Source organism: Typopeltis vanoorti, chromosome 12 (genome assembly GCF_054136105.1).
Source record: "Typopeltis vanoorti isolate ZY-2024b chromosome 12, IOZ_Tvanoo_1.0, whole genome shotgun sequence".
NCBI lineage: Eukaryota > Metazoa > Arthropoda > Arachnida > Uropygi > Thelyphonidae > Typopeltis > Typopeltis vanoorti.
Genome location: NC_143560.1, coordinates 34667588 through 34686797, shown reverse-complemented (window position 1 = coordinate 34686797; position 19210 = coordinate 34667588). Strand labels below are relative to the sequence as shown.

The window sequence follows — 19210 nt, the reverse complement described above, 5'->3', positions numbered from 1 at the left end:
TTCGCACACGTCTGCGGGGTTTGAAACGTTTGCCCGATTCCTCAAGACCTAAGCTTTTAATCTTTTGTTTGTTGTTCTAAAAACTCTGCAAATTTGGAATGTTACAAGACATCAACAACATATAAACGAAAAAAGAAATCCACAAGTCTATAAATGAATCATATCAGGAATATTTATGCTTATGCTGATCAGTAGTAAATTCTAGTGTGTGTGTGTGTACCTGAAAGCTTGAATTACGGTCAATGACTCAAATCTCTTCATTCGTTCACGAGCGTGCGACTATTCCCCTGAACACTGCCCAGAACAGCGAATTTGAAGACGACTTCTGAATCTTTGTCTATTGCGACTTGCGCACATCTCTTTCCAGCCGTTGAACTCGCTTGTGTGGTGTTTATCAACAAAGATAAATGAACTGAAGCCTCGAGATCACTGCTGTAACTATTTTATGTTACAGTCATACATGTTACTGAAAACGTGGCAAAATTAGGAAGCAGTGGAATGCTTATTACATCACGTCTGACAGTTCACGTTGAGCTGTTGTATAAATGGATGGACTAATGGACTTTTTTTTGCCATAGCTAAGCATGTCGTGGTGTGATGCATGATAAATGATTACCAGTATTATACGTTATGAAGCCATTTTTGATGACAGACTCTTTATAACGTGACATGCATACTATTGTGTCTGTGGATCAGAGCTTTTGTCACAGAATGTGATCATCATAAGACAGCCGATGCATGAAGTTAATCTTTTATCCAAGATAAAAGTCCATTAATGATGATAAGAATAATAAATCTGGTTAACAATGTACACGTTCTAGTGACATCGGCACGTGTTAGTAATCCGAGATATTAGACTTGACAAGCTCACTTTATACAGGGTGTCCCAAAGTTCACGCAAGAAGTAATTTTGATAGAAAACACAGGTTTTTAATTAAAAATTGTAATTTCTTATTGATTCATAAAGTATACAGTATAAGGTTATGCATGGAATAGCATATCGGGTAAATGGCCTTCACGGCTTTGCTGGCACATACGCACTCTTTTGTCGAAATTTTCCATGACCGTTTTGCATAAATGTGGCTGAATTTCGTTGACACAGCGCTCAATTTCCTCCTTCAAGGCGTGGGTGGTCGTGGGCTTGTTGGCATAAACCTTAGACTTCAAAAAACCCCAAAGAAAAAAGTCCAACGGCGTTAAGTCAGATGATCTGGGCGGCCAATTCTGATCACCAAAACGGGAAATTACACGACCAGGAAATGACTCATGCAGTAATTGAATTGTTTCTCGGGCTGTATGGCATGTGGCACCGTCTTGTTGAAACCACATGTCGTCCACATCCATATCTTGCAATTTAGGCACAAAAAACTGGATTATCATGTCGCGATAGCGTGCACCATTAACTGTTATTGCCTTACCAGCCGCATTTTCGAAGAAGAATGGACCGATGATGCCTCCAGCCCAAAATCCGCACCAAACAGTGACACGTTGTGGATGCATTTGTTTCTCAAAAATCACTCGTGGATTTTCTGAACCCCAAATGCAACAATTTTGTCGATTAACGAACGAAGCCATCAAGATGAAAATTAGCCTCATCACTGAAGATGATTTTGTTCGAAAAATAAGCATCCACTTGTTGTTGTTCCATAATCCATTCAACGAACTCTCTTCGCTGTGTGTGGTCGGTAGGCTTCAGTTCTTGAGTCAATTGAACTTTGTAAGCATAAAGATACAAATCTTTCGTGAGAATACGCTGTAGAGAGCTTCTCGAAATGCCCAATTCAAGACCACGGTGCCGAATTGATGTTCCTGGACTCTCAGCAACACTCTCACGAACTGCTTCGATGTTTTCTGTTGAACGACTTGTTGAAGGACGGCCGAGTGTATAAGATCACTAATTGATCCAGTTTTCTTGAATTTTTTAATTAATCTTTTCACAGTTGATGAAGTTAAATCACTATTCCGACCATATTTTGTAGAAAAATTGCGAACTGTAGCTGCTAAACCTTCATTATTTTTAAAATATTGCTCAACGATGAAAATGCGTTGTTCTTTCGTGTAGCGCTCCATTTTTAATAACCCTGAACTGTCAGCTGTCACGCTGTCTTTTTTTTTCTCGTTGGCAACATTTTACCGCACAAATGGCGCTAAATTTAAATCTTGCGTGAATTTTGGGATACCCTGTAGTTATGAACAAAGTTTCGAGAAATTTACGAAAAGTAAATTAGATAAGTTTGAAGATTCAATAAAATTTTCAAATAATACATTGTAGATTATAATCAATCATTTATTAGAAAATAATTTCTTTTTTTCTCTTAATTATAACAGACCAATGATCTATCATAAGAGTGAACTAGAATCAGGTCGTTCAATTTCTTTCGTAATTAAAAATGGAAAAATAATGTGTGCCATGAAGAAAGGTTACCAATAATTGTGTAACACGCTCTTTAAACCTCTCTCTCTCTCCTAATATTTAACTTTAAACTCAAGCCGAACATCCAATGCTCTGAAGATTCTCCAAATCGCCACTGCTAATTTAGTTTGCAGATTTCCTGTTCTTTTTTATCCGAAATGAATTTTAATCCCCTGAATGACGCTATCGTGTTTACTTGAGCTGTGGATTTAATTATTCCTCACGTAGGATTAAATAAGGGATGACGGTATTTAAATCCTCGGCATGGAGAAGTAGCAGTTGATAGAATATTGAAATGTTTATCGTACTGCTGACGTTTGGTATTCATGATAATTCTCAGGGAAACGCATTTGTTCGTCATCAGTTTTGCGCATCACCGAGTGAAATATTGATTCGTATTATAAATCTTCGAAATATTTCCAAAATAGAAGAATGAAACGACTATCCAAGAAAATCAAAGATTTCTGTTTACTTTTTTTTCAATACTGGTTGATTTTTTAGGCAGTCAAAGTGTGATGATGTTAAGTTATTCTTTTTATTTTTACTTCACGTATTAGGACTAGTGGCCTGTTACAGGGATATCCTTAGCCCTTCTAAACCGTACTCGTCCCGAGGATAAGGTGACTAGCCCTGTGCCTCCCGGTGTGTCCTGTCTGTAGATGAGTGTGTTCACGGGGCCGATTTGCCTGCTTGCGGGAGGAAAAACCCCAGATAAACTGGGAAGAAAAACTCTGCAGTCCACCCCTAAGACCGGCTAACTTGGCTATGTCCGAGAAAGATCCTTAAGATCCTCACGTCGTCGACGGGAATCGAACCCAAAACACTCCTTTCCCAGGCATGTGATTGCGAAGCGCGTAACCTCGGCTAACATGATGTTACGTTTTAGCATCTAAAGCTAATAAAATGATTCAGATGGAGCCGCCAATTAATCAATGACTAAGAACATGGATTTTGACACTCGATTCACATCAGATTTCCAATTCTACTTCGCTTACCTCTGGACACAAGCCGTAGAAGTTTCAAATAAATTCCAGTAGTTGCTCTTGACATTTTCATCGCATTTGGACAGATCTAGCATTGAGGCCTGAGTCAAGAGGGAGATTGCAGCATCTGTCCTTGGTTGTGAAAAGACCAAAGTTGGGATTCCATTCAGGACTTTAGGAACCCTTTTAAGAGCTTTTCAATTAGGAAGGGGGGGCGGGATTAGCCCGCTCTTCTCTTACGGATGTGGTAGGATTTTCATCGGAAATATTTCTTTCTTGCCGCTAAACGCAAGATCGACTGCACAACACACCATTTACAGACATAATACAGTTTTAGTTTCAGCCGCAATTTCACTCATTACCAAATAAATTTCGTATTGTAGTGGATAAGAATCCTTTCTTGCAGAATTTTCCGGCTAATACCAGAATATTCCAGGACTCCAAACGTTTGCCCAACCATTACCTTCTCTACATAAATGAACTTCTTCACACCAAATCCCATCCATCGTATGATCATCATCAAATTCCTGATACCATGATAGTATTGCATGATTAAGTTTATTACTAATTTCCTGTAAATAATTTTTTTCCAAATTAGTCTGTTATTTTTTAACTCTCCAATACTATAAGATCCTCTGTCTTCGTCTACTAACAGTATCGTTGGTCTTTCTCTGGATCTTTTCCGCATCAAACCCTGCCAACCTTCGATTTGCCCTTCTCACACATTCATAAATGCTAATAATCTCATATTCCTTTATAATACTTTCATTTAATACGATTCTACCATTGATACCATCTACTTAATTCCCTAATTTTTATCAGGACTCTCTGTATATGGTCTCTGATCAACTATTTTATTTATCAGATCAATTAGATAATTCACTCAATAATTTTCATATTATTTCTGAAATATCCTGTTTGAGTCCCGATGATTTTCTATGCATATATTCAGCTTTTATTTTTGCGCTAATAGAAACACAATAGCTTTGTTGATGATCCCTTACCCCCTTCTTCCTCTTCATGTAACCAACCTTATGATGCTTAAAGAGTCCACGCTTCAAAATCTTCCTTAGCTAATGCCTCAAAACACCGATCTCCTACTCATTCTTCCACAGGGTAAGATCTTCGTCAGCTTCATGACTATCGAAACGCTATCTGCCCTTTCTTCTCAAATGAACACCCTCATTTTTATCTCCCTTTCCTCTTAATGCTCTTCATTTCTTGGAAATGTTATGTTCTGCTTTTGCTCTGCACTTGTGTAGGTATTTTCAAAGGCACTATTCAACTGAACTGGGTTTCCTCCACTTTTCCCTAAAAGCCTGTGAAAATGGCAGTCATCATTAGTCATCTTTCTTCTCTTTTATTCCATCTATCTCTGTTCTCTGGAGCTTCGCTACATCCTTCCAGGTGTTTACGAACATATCAAGAGGGTTCTTGTCTCTTTTTAATCAGTTAGACACACACACACACATCGCTGATGTCCTGTAAGTTCTTCGATCTCGTTTGTGTGTGGTTAATTTCAAAAAAAAAAAAAAAAAGTTTTTTTTTTTTTTTTGGTATATCAGTATATCAATCGGAAGATCTGTGGTCGAAACTAATAGTTAAATTGATTATACATATAATTTAATATAGTTTTTATCCTGCCGAGGGGCCTGCTGTTGGCCACCTATGATCTAGATGGTGTGTGTAAAACTGCATCAGTTTTTGGATGAATGCATTTAAAAGAGGGAAGTTTGAACAACCCTCTTTTCATCATGAAATTCTTTCCATGCTCATACGCATTGATGAGTACGTAAGTCAGAATTTTTAAAATATTTCTGTATTCATATTCCTGGGCTCATTATTCCTCCCGTTTTTACAAAAATGCCAGTTATCCGAATTAGCTACTTTAGACCTTATTGCACTTTTTTTTGGATTCATATATCAATTTCTTGTAATTAAAAATACAATTTAGTAAAGTATAAAACACTTCTACCAATTGGACTGATATTTTCCACTAAATCATTATTTTTGAGCCAAATTAAATGAAAAGATAATTCTGATAACTAAAGGATAGCACTAATGATTATAAAATATGCTGAATGATTTTTAAAAGTTTTTGGACGTATTAAAATAATTTTTTTTATTTTTCTTCCTAATGCAGATCGAGGATCTTCCTTGGAAAGGGAATTGACCAGCACCACTACGAGCGACGAAGATATCTTGGTCTATCATGCGTACACTCACGTCTCCGACAGCGATTCCCACCCACCGCCCGGAAATCGACGGAGACAGAAAATCCGCGACGGTAGAGGTCGCTACCGTGCAGCGGCCAGCTTCGACACCAATTGTGCCAACAGTAGTCAGAGCAGCTCAGAGCTGTCGAGTCCCAACGAAACTTGCTACAGTTTCGTACGGAGAGCCTTACAGAAACTTTCCAGTTCCACGAGTCCCTATTCCCGACGTTCCGGGTCGAGACCGTACTTTTACAGAAGCTGTCGCAAACCTTGGTTCTCCGAGAGCATGGAGTTCGGTGCTGCGGTCGACCAGACCCTGTCGGCGAAGTCGGACTTGGAACACCAGGACAGTATCGATTCCGAAGGTGCTACCGACGACGTCCCCATTGAGTTGAGGCATTTGGAAGCGGACGAACCGTGCGTTCATTGCGGGAATCACGTGAGGGACGCTGATCGCGACAGACACGTGTGTGCTTCTTGTTTGCCCATAGACCACGATTCCCCGAGCAAGAAATCTCGTTCTCTGGGAGACATACTCAGCCTCATTCCGAAAATTTTGCGTGCCCGAAGAGGTGAAAAAGAGCCTCTTTCCGATCTCCACAAACGCATTTCTACCGCCAGTGACCCTCGGGAGTACGTCATCAAGTCGAGAGGGAACGTGAACGGGATCGTCCGATCCAAATCGACGGTGTCCTTCATGTCCAGGCTGGAAGAGATCATGGCTCTTAGCAGAGTGGAAGACAAGAAAACACCTCGGAACGCGAAGGTCAACGTGGATCCGAGTCTGCCGCCGTCACTCACTTCTTCCGACATCGCCAATGGCAACGTCATAACCTCGAAAGATGGAGATACTCCTACAGCAGTAAGCCACGTAAAAATGTGTGGTTTTGAGCCAAGCAATTCCAATACTGAGATGCGAACTATTCATCCATCCAAAACCGGATGCGACGTCACTGACAACGTGAGACTTAATAATAATAATAATATTATTACGGAAATATCTGAACAAGAGTCGCTGAGGACTAGATCCAACACCAACGAGTGTGAATTAAAAGGAAAAGACTGTCTGAAATCCACGTGCGGAGACGTGGACAAGAACACGAAGTATTCGGCGTCATTAGATATTTCTAAGGACTCGTTACAGAACAGTTTTGACACTCAGGAAGGTCATCTATCCTCCTATTACTCCATGCCAGAACTGCGCAACCTGAAAGATGAAAGAAACCCTCAAGTGGCTCGCTTTGCTGGCGACGTCCAAGGTGCAATGAGTTTTTTGGAATGTGCGCAAATGGCAGAATCGGATGTTTTTGTCAACACAGCTCATCAAGAAACGACTGAACATATGAATTCTTCTTTGCCGAATAACGACGAAGAATTGGGTTCAATGCCTCTAAGAGGAAGTTTTGTTAAACGAAGTCTAAGCGTGGATACAGGTGACAACACTCTTCCAATCCTTCAAGGACCTCGTCGTTTCTCAACGTCTGCGATGCACGGATCTTTTGCTGCAGCCTTAAGGGCTTGCCTAATTCCCAAAAGCTCCAGCAGAGGGAGCAGTGCGAAGAGCGACACCAGCGTGGACAGCGAAGAATCGATCATTTCTGTGATACATCGCAAAGGCAACAGCCTCCAGAGCGACACCAGTATAGACAGTGAAGAGAGTATCATCTCCGTCATCCAGAGAAGTACCAGCGAGCTTGAAGCCTTCTTCAGGGATGGAAACTTTCGGAACAATCTCTCTCGCTTGGGAAGCCGCTCTGCTCAAGCATCTCCAGTAACAGTATTGAGCAGTCACACCTCATCCAGTGAATCTTCCCCGCCTCAGTCCGGCAAAGGTGATGGAAGGTTTCCTGGAAACATTGGACTATTAGATCAACTCATCGAGCATGATCGAGTGAGATTCGTGGATTTCTCTGATGGACTTATATACAGTGAGATGAGGCCAAAGAAAGGTCTTGTTAAGACCTTTTCTGAACCCAAGACAGATCGAGCGGCTGTTTTGGAAGCAATTCGAAGTCAGCCAACAGTAGGTTTCCGTAGAAGTCACGAAGGATACACAAGTGTTGATCCGGAAATGGAAGATGATATTCATCGAATCGTTGCACCACCACCACCTCCTCCTCTTCCACCTCCTTCTAAACAAACATCATCGGAAAAAGTTGAAGAAAAGGCGACGTCCAACATACCCTCACTACCTTCTTCACCTAGATCACCTATCGATAGAATTGAGGAGAGCAAATCACCTGAAGAACTTTCTCGAACTCCTTCACCTACTGGACCGTTCAAATATATTACCGAAGAAACCCTTAAAGATGTTCTTCCAGAGGAACGTTCTCTAAAAGGCGTTTCGGAGACATCTGATTCGAAGCCAACGACAGACCCTTCTGAAGGTGTGATGAAAGAAGCTAAAGATGCTGTAGAACTGTCTGGAGATGTTAAACAGATCCAAGAGCAGTCTTTGGAATTCGCTGACAACAGGTCACTTAATGAAGAACAGAATTCAAATCAAGACAATTGTCAAACACTAGTGGAACAGTGTGGTACTTCTGTGGATTCTGATACTCAGATTGCTCTTGAAGAGAAACTTTTAAACCCAGAACCAAAACAGCAAGTCATGACTACTTCTCGTAATCAAGAAGATGCTGAAAAAGAAAATAATTCTCAGGAATCCAGTGCGTTGGACTCATCCGTTAAACTAACAAACGTTATATCAGACCATAGTTCCTCTCTTGAAAGTCATAAAATTCCCACAATTCCTTCTTCCAATACGGAAAACAGAGTTGACGTTAACACTACCAAAAGCCTTACAAACTTTCCCCACAGTGAGTTAACATCAGGTGACCAAACAAAACAAGAGTCTGTATGCAGTTTCCGAGATCGAATATCCACAGTAGTGCCCCAAACAGAAACGGTAAAAGATGAGATTGTTTCGTCAAAATCTGAACCCCTTCTGACAAATCCAACAGATAATGGTGAAAAACCTGAATCTCATGATGGAACTCCCCAAACGATTTCTTCATCTGCGATTACTCTAGAGCCTCCACAACATACGGAAAACTGGGTCCAACCTTCTTCTGTATCCGTGTCGCCAATTTGTGAAAATCCTCAAGAGGAGACCACAGAAGAAACTCCCAGCACAACCCACGACTGTTCATCTGAGACAGTCAACACTATTTCCACTTGTACAACCTGTTCATCTCTAACTGAACTCACTTCGACGCTTCTTTCTTGTGTAAAATCTCCAGAAAGCACCATATCGGATGATACATCAGAGAAGAACTGCAAGAAGCAAGCATCCTTAGACTTATCCTCGACTGGAGATGACTTCTCCAGTGAGGATGCTAAGGACGATCTAAATATCGAAGCGGATGATATTGAATATCACAAAGACGAGAAGGAAACTTCCGCGGAGAATTCAACTACGGAGACCGGAGAACTAGTTAAGCCTTCTGTTGCAACTACCGTCAGTACGAAACCGGAAGTAGCGGATACCAACTTCCGGTTTCATGTTAAACGAGAAAAATTTCAGCGAAATTCCAGCAATGAAGAAACACTGTCTGATGAAACCACCGACACATCCACATCTTCCTCGTCCACATCCCTGGAATGGAGAAGCATTGCAAATCTCGGATCGTTTAACATCATTTATCCTCTTACCTGGCTGTATTGTGAAACCGCAGACCCAGGAAATCAGAGAATGACTTCGGAGGAAATCCGGGTAGTTCCGACCTATGAAAGTGCTCCCCCAAAAACTACATCTGCTTCGCGATCTCAAACCAGTAGAGACAGTTCTTTAGATCTGTCCTTCTGTTCAAGTCCAGAACAAGAAGATACAACGAATGACTCACACTTGAACACAATCGATACTCGCGACCGTTGTTGCGAAGCCTCTGTGATCTCCTCTTCATCTTCCTCATCCGAAGCTATGCACCACCTTGCAACAAACGCGGATGCGAATTACTCTCGCTCTTCTCATCTTCACCAGAAGGAAAAATCGCACGTGAAACCAAAATCGAGGGGGAAAATTATCGCAGCCAGTCACGTCGATCGCTTCGTGTCCGACCGAAAACGAGGGAGTATCAGAAGACAAAAACGAATCGACCATCAGGACCTCGTCGATTTTCAGGAACAAATCGAAATTCAACCGCATGTCGAACAACAAGATCCGAATGCCGATTCGAAAGATACCCAACTGTCTGAAGAGAGAACGGACTGTGGTGGAGTCCCGTCCGTCGACGCATCGGAACAACCACAACAACAACCAGGTGATTGCGGTTGTTCGCATGCTCAACAAGTGCGCGAGAGACGCGAAATATTTCAGCAAGGCCGTAAATACAGCAGCGAAGACAGCATCGATAACCACACGGATATCTTGGCTGCCTTTGTCGAAACCATCACCGATCTGACTTCGGTGTTCGGAGGACTTTACCCGAGACACGAAGAAAAGTTGGAAAATCACGCTGCCGAAACGTGCTTGCGGAGTTCGTCTTTCGAGCGAATCCTGAACACCCCGGAACGTTCGAAAAACCGGAAAGGAGGCGAAGTCGCCGAAGGGGGAGATCGCAGTAACATTGCGGACAGGAACAACGCTAGCAGAGGATCGTCTTCTCATCCGCGCACTCCAACCGATAAAAAAGGAGACGACAACGAACAAGGAAAAGACCACAGGGGGGTATCGAGAAAAGACCGAAGGGCCGATGCTCCCGGGTGTTCCAGTGCAACAAGTGCCAAGGATTCCCATGCTTCCTCCAGCGGAGTTGGCGACGCCAAAAAACACAAAGAACGCCTTGAACACGATTCACCGTGTCCGAAGGATCCTCCGGTGAAAGACCAAGACTGTGGCATCGTCAGAGGAGACTCTTGTGAGACCACCGATAGCAAAACCGACCAACAAACGGCAAACACTCAAGGCTCTTCTGACGAAACTTCAAAGAGTTCCAGGTTTCCGCTGTCCAAAGGTGGAACTCTAGACGACGACAGACCGAACTTCAGTAGAAACACCTCCCTCTCGTTATCCACTTCCCAAGAGAGTCTACACGGCAATGATGCTGGAGGAACGATGGCTTATCATCGTTATTATCACGTTTTTCGAGAAGGTGAACTGGACAATTTAATTGAAAACTACGTGGAGAACTTACATATAATATCTTCGTATTATGACCATGCGAACTGGTGTATATTGGCGGAGAAAGTTCAAGTATGGACTATATGACCCCGGTGTAATACAACTTATTGGTTTTCGTCTTTTTTTTTCCCCTAAACCATTCCAGTGCTTCCATAAAGGACTGGGATGATGCACACAACGGTTGTGTTGTTATAATGTGCCCAAAAAAAAAGAAAAGAAAAAAAAAAAGGACAGTACCACAAGTGCTGATTATTAAAAAAAATTCTACATTTGTCGTTATCTTTTTCTATAGTTCAACTCTCATCGCTCTACGATATTTTTTCCTCCGTGTTTGGATGTGTTTGTTTGTCATTGCCATCGTTTCCATTAACAAAACTCTTGGCTTGTGAAGGGAACAATAAAAAAAAAAAAAAAGTTATCATTCCACTAGAGTAAAATGCGTTTTTATTCATTCATTATTGCATTGAATTCGTGAGTTTATTTTTATGATCCTCATGACATAACGTGTTGATCTTAGTGCAGAATACACACAATGATTAACTTCGTCAAAGATTCTCACACATTGATTATTTCTTGGCTTGAAGCGAGCGACAAAGAGATGTCCTGCCATCCATCTTTATTTTTTTATTTATTTTTTTTTTGTCGATTCGCACGCCCGAGTATTCCTTCCTGATATCAAAAGCCTCCTTCGTAACACGCCGTCTGCCAAGTGGGCATCATCACTGTCCAAACCTCCGTCAATGTGTCACTGTGTCAGAGAAAATGCGTGACGTCATCGAATGACGCCACTGTGACGTAAGTCGACTGGCAGTGTGCCAGTGATCTACCTCTCATGTTAGATAAACAGAACGATGGACATTATGTGCGAGTGTGCGTAAGGAAGAGAGAGAGAGAGAGAGAGAGAGAGAGAGAGAGATTAAATAACACTTGAAAATAGTTCATGAAATGCAATATCAAACAGTCAATACTAATCCTACCAAAAGTAGAAAAATTCTCAATATCTTTTCTGGACCACTTCCAGAGACTACAGATTTTTTTCGTAACTTAGTCATCACTCAAATGATCACCTGACATTGACCTTTTTAAAGTCAAATAATGTGAACCTGTTTTTTTTTCCTGAAAAATAACCAGAACTTTTAGTTCTCAGACATTTCATAAACCTGATCTTTCCTTCCCCACTATTAAACAATCCTACAATCCTATTTAATTTTTAAATCTGAATACAGGGGGGGGGGGGGGGCTCGTGCATAGGCACTGTGGAAATGCAGCATCCCCAATTTTTCTGGATACATAAATATATTTATTAATTTGTTTATATTTGCTTGTAATATTTAATTTTATCATCAACCATCCTATACAATTCTCTTATTTTGTATAAAAAATAATAAAAATCCATCTTGTAGCACTTAGGAGGGCGAAGGACGCTAGCAACACTGTGTTTACCACAGTGTCATATTGATACGCGCGCAAGCATATGCACGTCATAGTGAGATGAGAGCTATTAGCGTAATGCGACACTGTCCATCGCGCAGTTCCACTGTTGTTTATATGCTGTTTGCGCCAGTAGTAGAGTGTTCGTAGTGCTTATCGTGTTTACTCCGTCTCTTTAAATATTTGGACAGCACAATTAAAGACATAACATTTGTTATACTTTTTATTTTAGAACATTATGGGGGTTATGATAAGGGATTTTATTTAAAAATAATTTTGAATTATACCAAACTGTATAATTTTATGGATAATAAACAATATTTTTTCATGTTTAATTTTTTTTTTTAATTTTTCCCATAATTTTGAAATTTTATCCAAACTCGTATACACTGTACTTACAGTGTGTATGTAGATTTCGAAAGTTGCAACACCCCCACGATTTCAAGCCACGAGCCCCCACTGTCTGAAGATGACTACAAAATATACTTTCATTATTGAAAAGCATTAAGGGATTATTTTATCGAAATAGAGGAACCATTCAGAAAGTATTTGAGCCACTTTCAACCACATTATGTCTATCTTTAACCTGAAGACATCTTACTGTAGTTATTGCCTCTGGTTAAAAGTACGAAATTAGAGATGATAAAATTAAGACTTCTGTATATCCATAATCTGGTTAAGTCCTCTAAGTGTCAGTTTAAGTTATTGCATCATTACACATTATTAGTTACGAAACATCTTAGAAAAGATCATCCATTAGTTCGATTGCCTTAACTTCCTCTGGTCATCTGTATTTCATGTAAGTGATCCATAGCTAGCTCGTCCTGTTGGATGCCACTCTGTGCGGTAATCAGATTAATCTATCCCTAAGTTTTGAGACGTGGTATAATTTTAGGATGATAAACTGTGCTGTTAGAGGAAACATAATGCGATTTCACTCGTGTGCCTGAGGTGGTATGCCTTTCGACAACGTATAGAGCAAGAAAAGAGACCGATACAGTTCTCTCTCTGCTGATAATGACGCATTTCTGAGCTCCCATTTGTAAATGAAGTCATTTGTTGCTACTTACTGCTGTCGACTAGGTTGCTTATCTTTCGGGACTTAATCTTCTAAACCCATTTAAGTTTTCTATTATATCATCTTATCCATTAACAGATAATCATCGCCATATATCATCATACTAATAATGAAAGCTCAGAGATTGTTTCATTTTAGATGCTGAAATATTTAGACAAATATTAATTAATTAGAGTACCGAAAATGACATCGTATATTAAATAGTTTGTGCTCTTCAGCTAATTAATATCTCTGTGGCAAGTGATATTTATTATAACAATGCTTAAGTGCTCTTTAACCTCGTAGCATCCACTGACTAAGTCTCTAGTTTAAAGATCTTACATAAAGGTTTAATTCTAATCATTGACCGGAGGGACTTTTCCTATACCCTTTTTCAGCTGTCGATCTTTGATTCGGGTAAATGTGATGTGTGTGTGTGTGTGTGTGTGTGTGTGTGTGTGTGTGTGTGTGTGTGTGTGTGTGTGTGTGTGTGTGTGTGTGTGTGTGTGTGTGTGTGTGTGTGTGTGTGTGTGTGTGTGGTGGGGTTATCTTACAGAAGGAACTTGGATTTTAATACTGCTACAATCAAAGGATTATGAACATCCTCTCTCGTCTAGCACGCTGTGTGAATGCACTCGTCCTCAGCAATGACAGAGATGGATGCTACTCCTTTGACGAATCAAATAAAGTAAATGCAATTTTGGAAACTTAGGAGCAAAATTTATGCATACTTATGAGAATTGTAAGCTAATCTGACACATCTAAACATTCATTCTGATCATCAAAGTACTAAATAAAAAATACCCTGAAAAATAATGATATTTATATCACCTTATTTTTAAATGTCTTAAAAAAAATGAAAATATCGATAAAAATTGTATGTGATTAATAACTACTACTACTGTTTCAGTTATAGCAATAATATTTTAAAAGGCCATGATTTTTCACCGAATTCCTATAATAATTGAAATTTAGGCTTTCTTAAAATTTAATGACATTTCAGAATTAATTTAAATATGCTTTTTATGCTTTCCTTTACAACTGAATAAAATATATATTATTTGTTCTACCATTCTGCTGTAAAAAGAACTTAGTCTGCCATCTGTTTTATTGTTTTCCATATAGAGTACCCCTGTAAATGTCTCTCTCTGGCATTACCCCAGTGCTTCGTGTGTTGTCACATAAAGTATCAAGGAACTGCTTCGTCTATTTTTTAATTCTAGTCATGTTAATTGTGAGATTACCGATCTATGGACGACTACCATTTTCTACTTTAATATGATATTATATAAGCGATGCTACTTTTATTCCTTAATCAATCCGACGTTACATTTCACGTCCTTTATTCTTATGCATCTAATCTCTTGGGAGCTCAGTTTTATTAGGTTCATCTCTCCAAGGAAATCTCTTGCTGTTGACTTCATTGATCGAGTCCCTCCATGTGTTAATTCAGTTCGCTACATTACAGAGCTTCCAACTAAACGTTATTTCTTATATTAATTAAACTTTAATTAAGTAAAATTAAAAACGTCTACGCGATGCAGCATACATTAAACTGATGGGTGGGAATACGGACGCATTTTTTTTTAAATATAATTATTTACTTATTCTTTCTTTGAGGTGATATCAAATAGTGTTATAATTGTATAAATTAAAATACATTTGGATAATTACCTTCAATTTGTTACGATAATCTTTCTATAATTAAAACTGCGATGCCATCTGTGTGTCAAATTATGAACTTTCACATTTATCTACTTTTAAGAATTAAAAATGCAAATCAAGGAGAGGAAAAGATCTCCATCTATGAGTCAGGAACTGAACTATCGTAGATTATTTTATCTATTTAAAACCTATTAAATATCGAAGTCTGTTGCATATTAGCTTGCATCAAAAGATGTTTACACCGAATCTTCGAGCGAGAAAATTTAGGTGCTATTCTTTCAGTAATCCTTGCTTACTGTTGCCTTAACGGTCATCATCGCCCTAATTTGAAGTGGCAAGTAAACAACGTGCGTTCTCGAGGGCAATTAACTGACCTTACCTTGGCGAAGATTGGTTTCAATTTTATTTTTTGTTTTTTCTAGTGTTGATTAATGGTTTAACTACTTAACCTGATCTCCTAAAATCAGCCAATTTACTGGTAATTCGTCTTAATTAACATAGTAAAGCAGACAGTTTCATTACATCTCTGGGGCAGAGTACACCGCTTTGAGTGAGAGGTGTTTCGTCTTGTCTGTCTACAGCCAACAGAATTTCCCACATACACCTTCTTCATCCCCTCAATGTCGAATGCCTTTTTGAATTGCTTCATTAATTTAGTTCTAATTAAAGAAGGACCTTTTAGGCTCACTGTGTAATTGAAACAGAAGTATTTGAGATCTTCCTTAAACATATGGAATAGAGTTCGACGTGGAATCTGCTTAATACGATAGATGGAAAATACAAAAAATACACAATTACGGAACAACTTCATTAAAGATGTGTCAAAAATATAGTTAAAGGTGAACTATAGTGCATTTAATTTAATGTGTACACGACGTCACAACTCGTTGTGACGTCGCGTACACATTTCGGTTGGGTGTGTTGACCGGATGATTGCATTTTTATCGATGTATGAACGTCTTAAGAGTGCCTAACACATCAGCGCTGATCTTAAATGGTTCAATGTAATCAATTGTAGGATACCTTTGAATATTTTAATTTCAATTCAAACATCTTAAGATTTAAAAATTGATTGAACATGTAATTAGGAGTGCTCATAGAGAAAGGCGTTTGGAGAATAATAAACAAGGCCAACAAAAAAAAAAAAAGTCTTGACCGCAGTCACTTCCAGTTGACCATTCTACTGTATTGTATTGTGAAACAAAGAAGTGTCCCATATACTCAGTTTTTGCATCTTTGTACTTGCTCAGCAAATTTGGAAGAAAAGGACGAGGCTTACCTCCTTCGCTCTGGCAGAAAATGGAACATTTAGTAGATGGTCAACATTGTTTCCCATTGTAAATATGGGCACAAATTGATAACTTATTTATAGAAAATTGCCAGTCTATATCAGTATCCTAAAGACGTCAGTTCGCATATCACTCAAGCAAAACAGATGAAGCTCATAAAACAAAATCAGCAACTCATGATTGATGACAACGTTCTATTGGTTTGGTTGCCACTAACCAATCACAGCCACTGATTTCTGGGTGCTATTGTCACAACGCAGGCCCTGTCTCGTCTTCTGGGTGATTTAAACCACTGGAATGCTAAGAATTTGATCCTCTGCGCTATCTGTTCAAAGGCTCCAAGGTGTTCTGATTTGTGACCGCACACCTGGACTATTAACGCTAATGTGATGCAATGTTTACGATTCGAACACTGACTTTGTATTGTACTATTTGAATAAATTTGGCTTTTATTAGTGCCTTTTCATTAAGTCTGTCGCTATCTTGAACGATGTTTCGAACTTTTAGGTCTCATCAGATACGAGCAAATATATCGATACATGAGCAGTTCGCTTTCTTTTAAGTATTACAATACTAAGATAACTCATATCTAAGGCTTATGTTTTTGTAAACTGTCAATCACATTGGAAAGTTAGTTTTTGAAGCATTAAGGACAAAAACTGCTTATTTTCTTGGTCATTAAAACAAATAATCACAGTGAATGAGACAAAGGACAAGCGATGCTACTCCCTCTAACAGCTGGATATTTTAGAACTTCAAGAAATTCATAAGAGGTCTCCAGAAATTTAGAACGTAAGCTACGTTCTCTTTCTTGGTGATATCTATCAAATGACGTCAAGATATCAATTAATACTTACGATTAAGGTGTTTCTGTTGCAAGTAAAAAAAAAACCGGTTTAACTCCCGTCTAGGAAGTCAGGAAATTTTATAAGTGCTTTACAAGTGAGGTTGAGGTTGAGCTACGAAAATACATTATTGTCGTAGCTGTTTTCGCATACTATACACAATGTCTTTTATGACTTCTCTCACCCCCCCCTCACATCTATTGAATTCTGAATACTCTTGCCTTTTATAGAGGCAGCGAATAAGATATGAAAACATAAGAAAACAAATGTACGAAATGTATTCATTCCACATACTTTTATGACGTACTTTAGTTTCGGCAACCTCATTTTATCATTGATTTTTTTTTCTGAGTAAACCTTTGGCGTCACTCTTCTACCTTCATCCTCTCTGGAGGAAGGATTGTACTTCTTTGAATTGATTGTTAGATGCATTATTCATCACAGGTGGCGCGTTTTAATCATATAAAATCTGCAATATTCGTGTGGAACTCATCATTGATTTTCAAAAAAAATATCTTTTCTTATATCAAAGTCTGTATTGCAAGAAGAATCTCTGTCACTTCTATTTTCCGGTTATTGGATTTTAGAGCTTTATAAACTGATTATTTTCGCAGAAAATTTAAGGCATTGACTTATTCGGAATTCCATAGTTTCTTTTGCCTCCACGGATGCTACTCCAATGGAAAAATTATTCTCAAAAAAAGCTAAAAATATTGTCAACCGAGAATGTTTTTTTTTTCTTATAAGGCATTTAAATGCTTATTAAGTTCTCCAACATTATGTTTATTTATTTTTATTTGTTTATTTTCTTATTTCTCGTTAGTTCAATAATGTATTAAGCAGACTAACACGAATTAATTAGTATAACTAAGAAATAAATAACTCTTTCGATATTAAAGTGTAGTTTTATTTTTCTAAAACCTCGAGGATGGTCTTGAAACCATAATTTGTACTTGGATTACTTTCTGATGAGCCTCCGTAGCTGTTGGTAGAGACGAGCAAAGAAAAGGAGCCGAGTCCACATCCCATCTATGACGTGAAGAATCTTCATTAAGCCTTTTCCGTTACAGTTATCCTGTATCATAGAGATGTGTCGAGTTCGCTCCTCAAAACAGGCAAACCGATCAGAAGAACACGCGTAATATATAGACATAGGACGCTACAGGAATAAATATTAACCACCCTATTTCGTCGGATTTAGTTTTGATAGCCTGCATGGTAAAAAGGTGGGCGTCTACTCGAAATCAAATTTTATTCAATCCAAGTTAAGAAAAAATCTCCAATAATCTCGATGGATCTCCTATCCAATACAGCACGAGAATTTATCTCTCCTTGTCTTATAGAAAGGAATAAGTACTATAAAAATTTCAGACTACAAATAAGAAATGAAACCTACTTAATGTTTTTGTGGAAAACTTTTCCAACAGGTAGCGACACTGCATTAGCTATTATGGCGTTCTAATATCCATGTTAGAAGAATATCACTTCATATTCTGTCTGATAAGAAATTTGTGCATTTCTTTTCGGTCCCCATAACCTGTCGATGATGTTGACATGGGTGGCACTCTGAACCAGATCAAGATAAAGAATCGTGACGTCATGAGTATGGAATGTTTGGAATTTTCCCTTGGGGGACACATCTGGGTGTGACATCACGTCATGTGTTTTGGTTCGCGTATGGAATTCTGGGTAATGTTTAGAGTTGGGAACTCTGACGAGATTGAGATGTAGATAAGATAAGAATTAGATAAGTGACGTACGTGGCTGTGTTTGTCATTGACATGAGATGAGTTTTTTGTTAGCGTGTGGCATTATGGGTAATGATTAGAGACTGGAATTCTTGGAGGATATTTGGCCAAGTGTTGGGGGTCTTTGGGTCGATTGTGGAACTATGGGAGAATATTTGTCTATTGGTGGCAACACGAATTCCAGTTTCTATTTGACATGAAAGTCCAGTTGTATGACGAAGTGAAAATTTCATAAGAAAATATTCGAATTCGAAACCGTGTCGAAGACCGTTTTATAATATTTGTCCGTCTTAATGGTTAGCGTATCCACTCCCCAACAACTGATGTGGCTTCGAATCCGATGGTCTGCATGGTTTGTGATTGTCTTGAGATGGGAGATGAATTTCATTGCTTGATGGAAGACTGCTTACTGGAGGCCTGAAGTGGCTTGAAAAAGTTCCA

The 19210-nt window shown here is 39.0% G+C and overlaps 1 protein-coding gene across 1 annotated transcript in view; it reads left to right on the top strand.

The window, feature by feature from the left end:
* LOC150100683 (uncharacterized) overlaps positions 1-11158 on the top strand; it is a 106278-nt gene extending 95120 nt beyond the window's left edge. Inside the window, exon 5 of the mRNA XM_090401301.1 lies at positions 5540-11158. Coding sequence (XP_090257427.1) covers positions 5540-10821 — 5282 coding nt within the window. The 3' untranslated portion in view covers positions 10822-11158. The remainder of the gene's footprint in view (positions 1-5539) is intronic.
* Positions 11159-19210: the final 8052 nt, after the last annotated feature.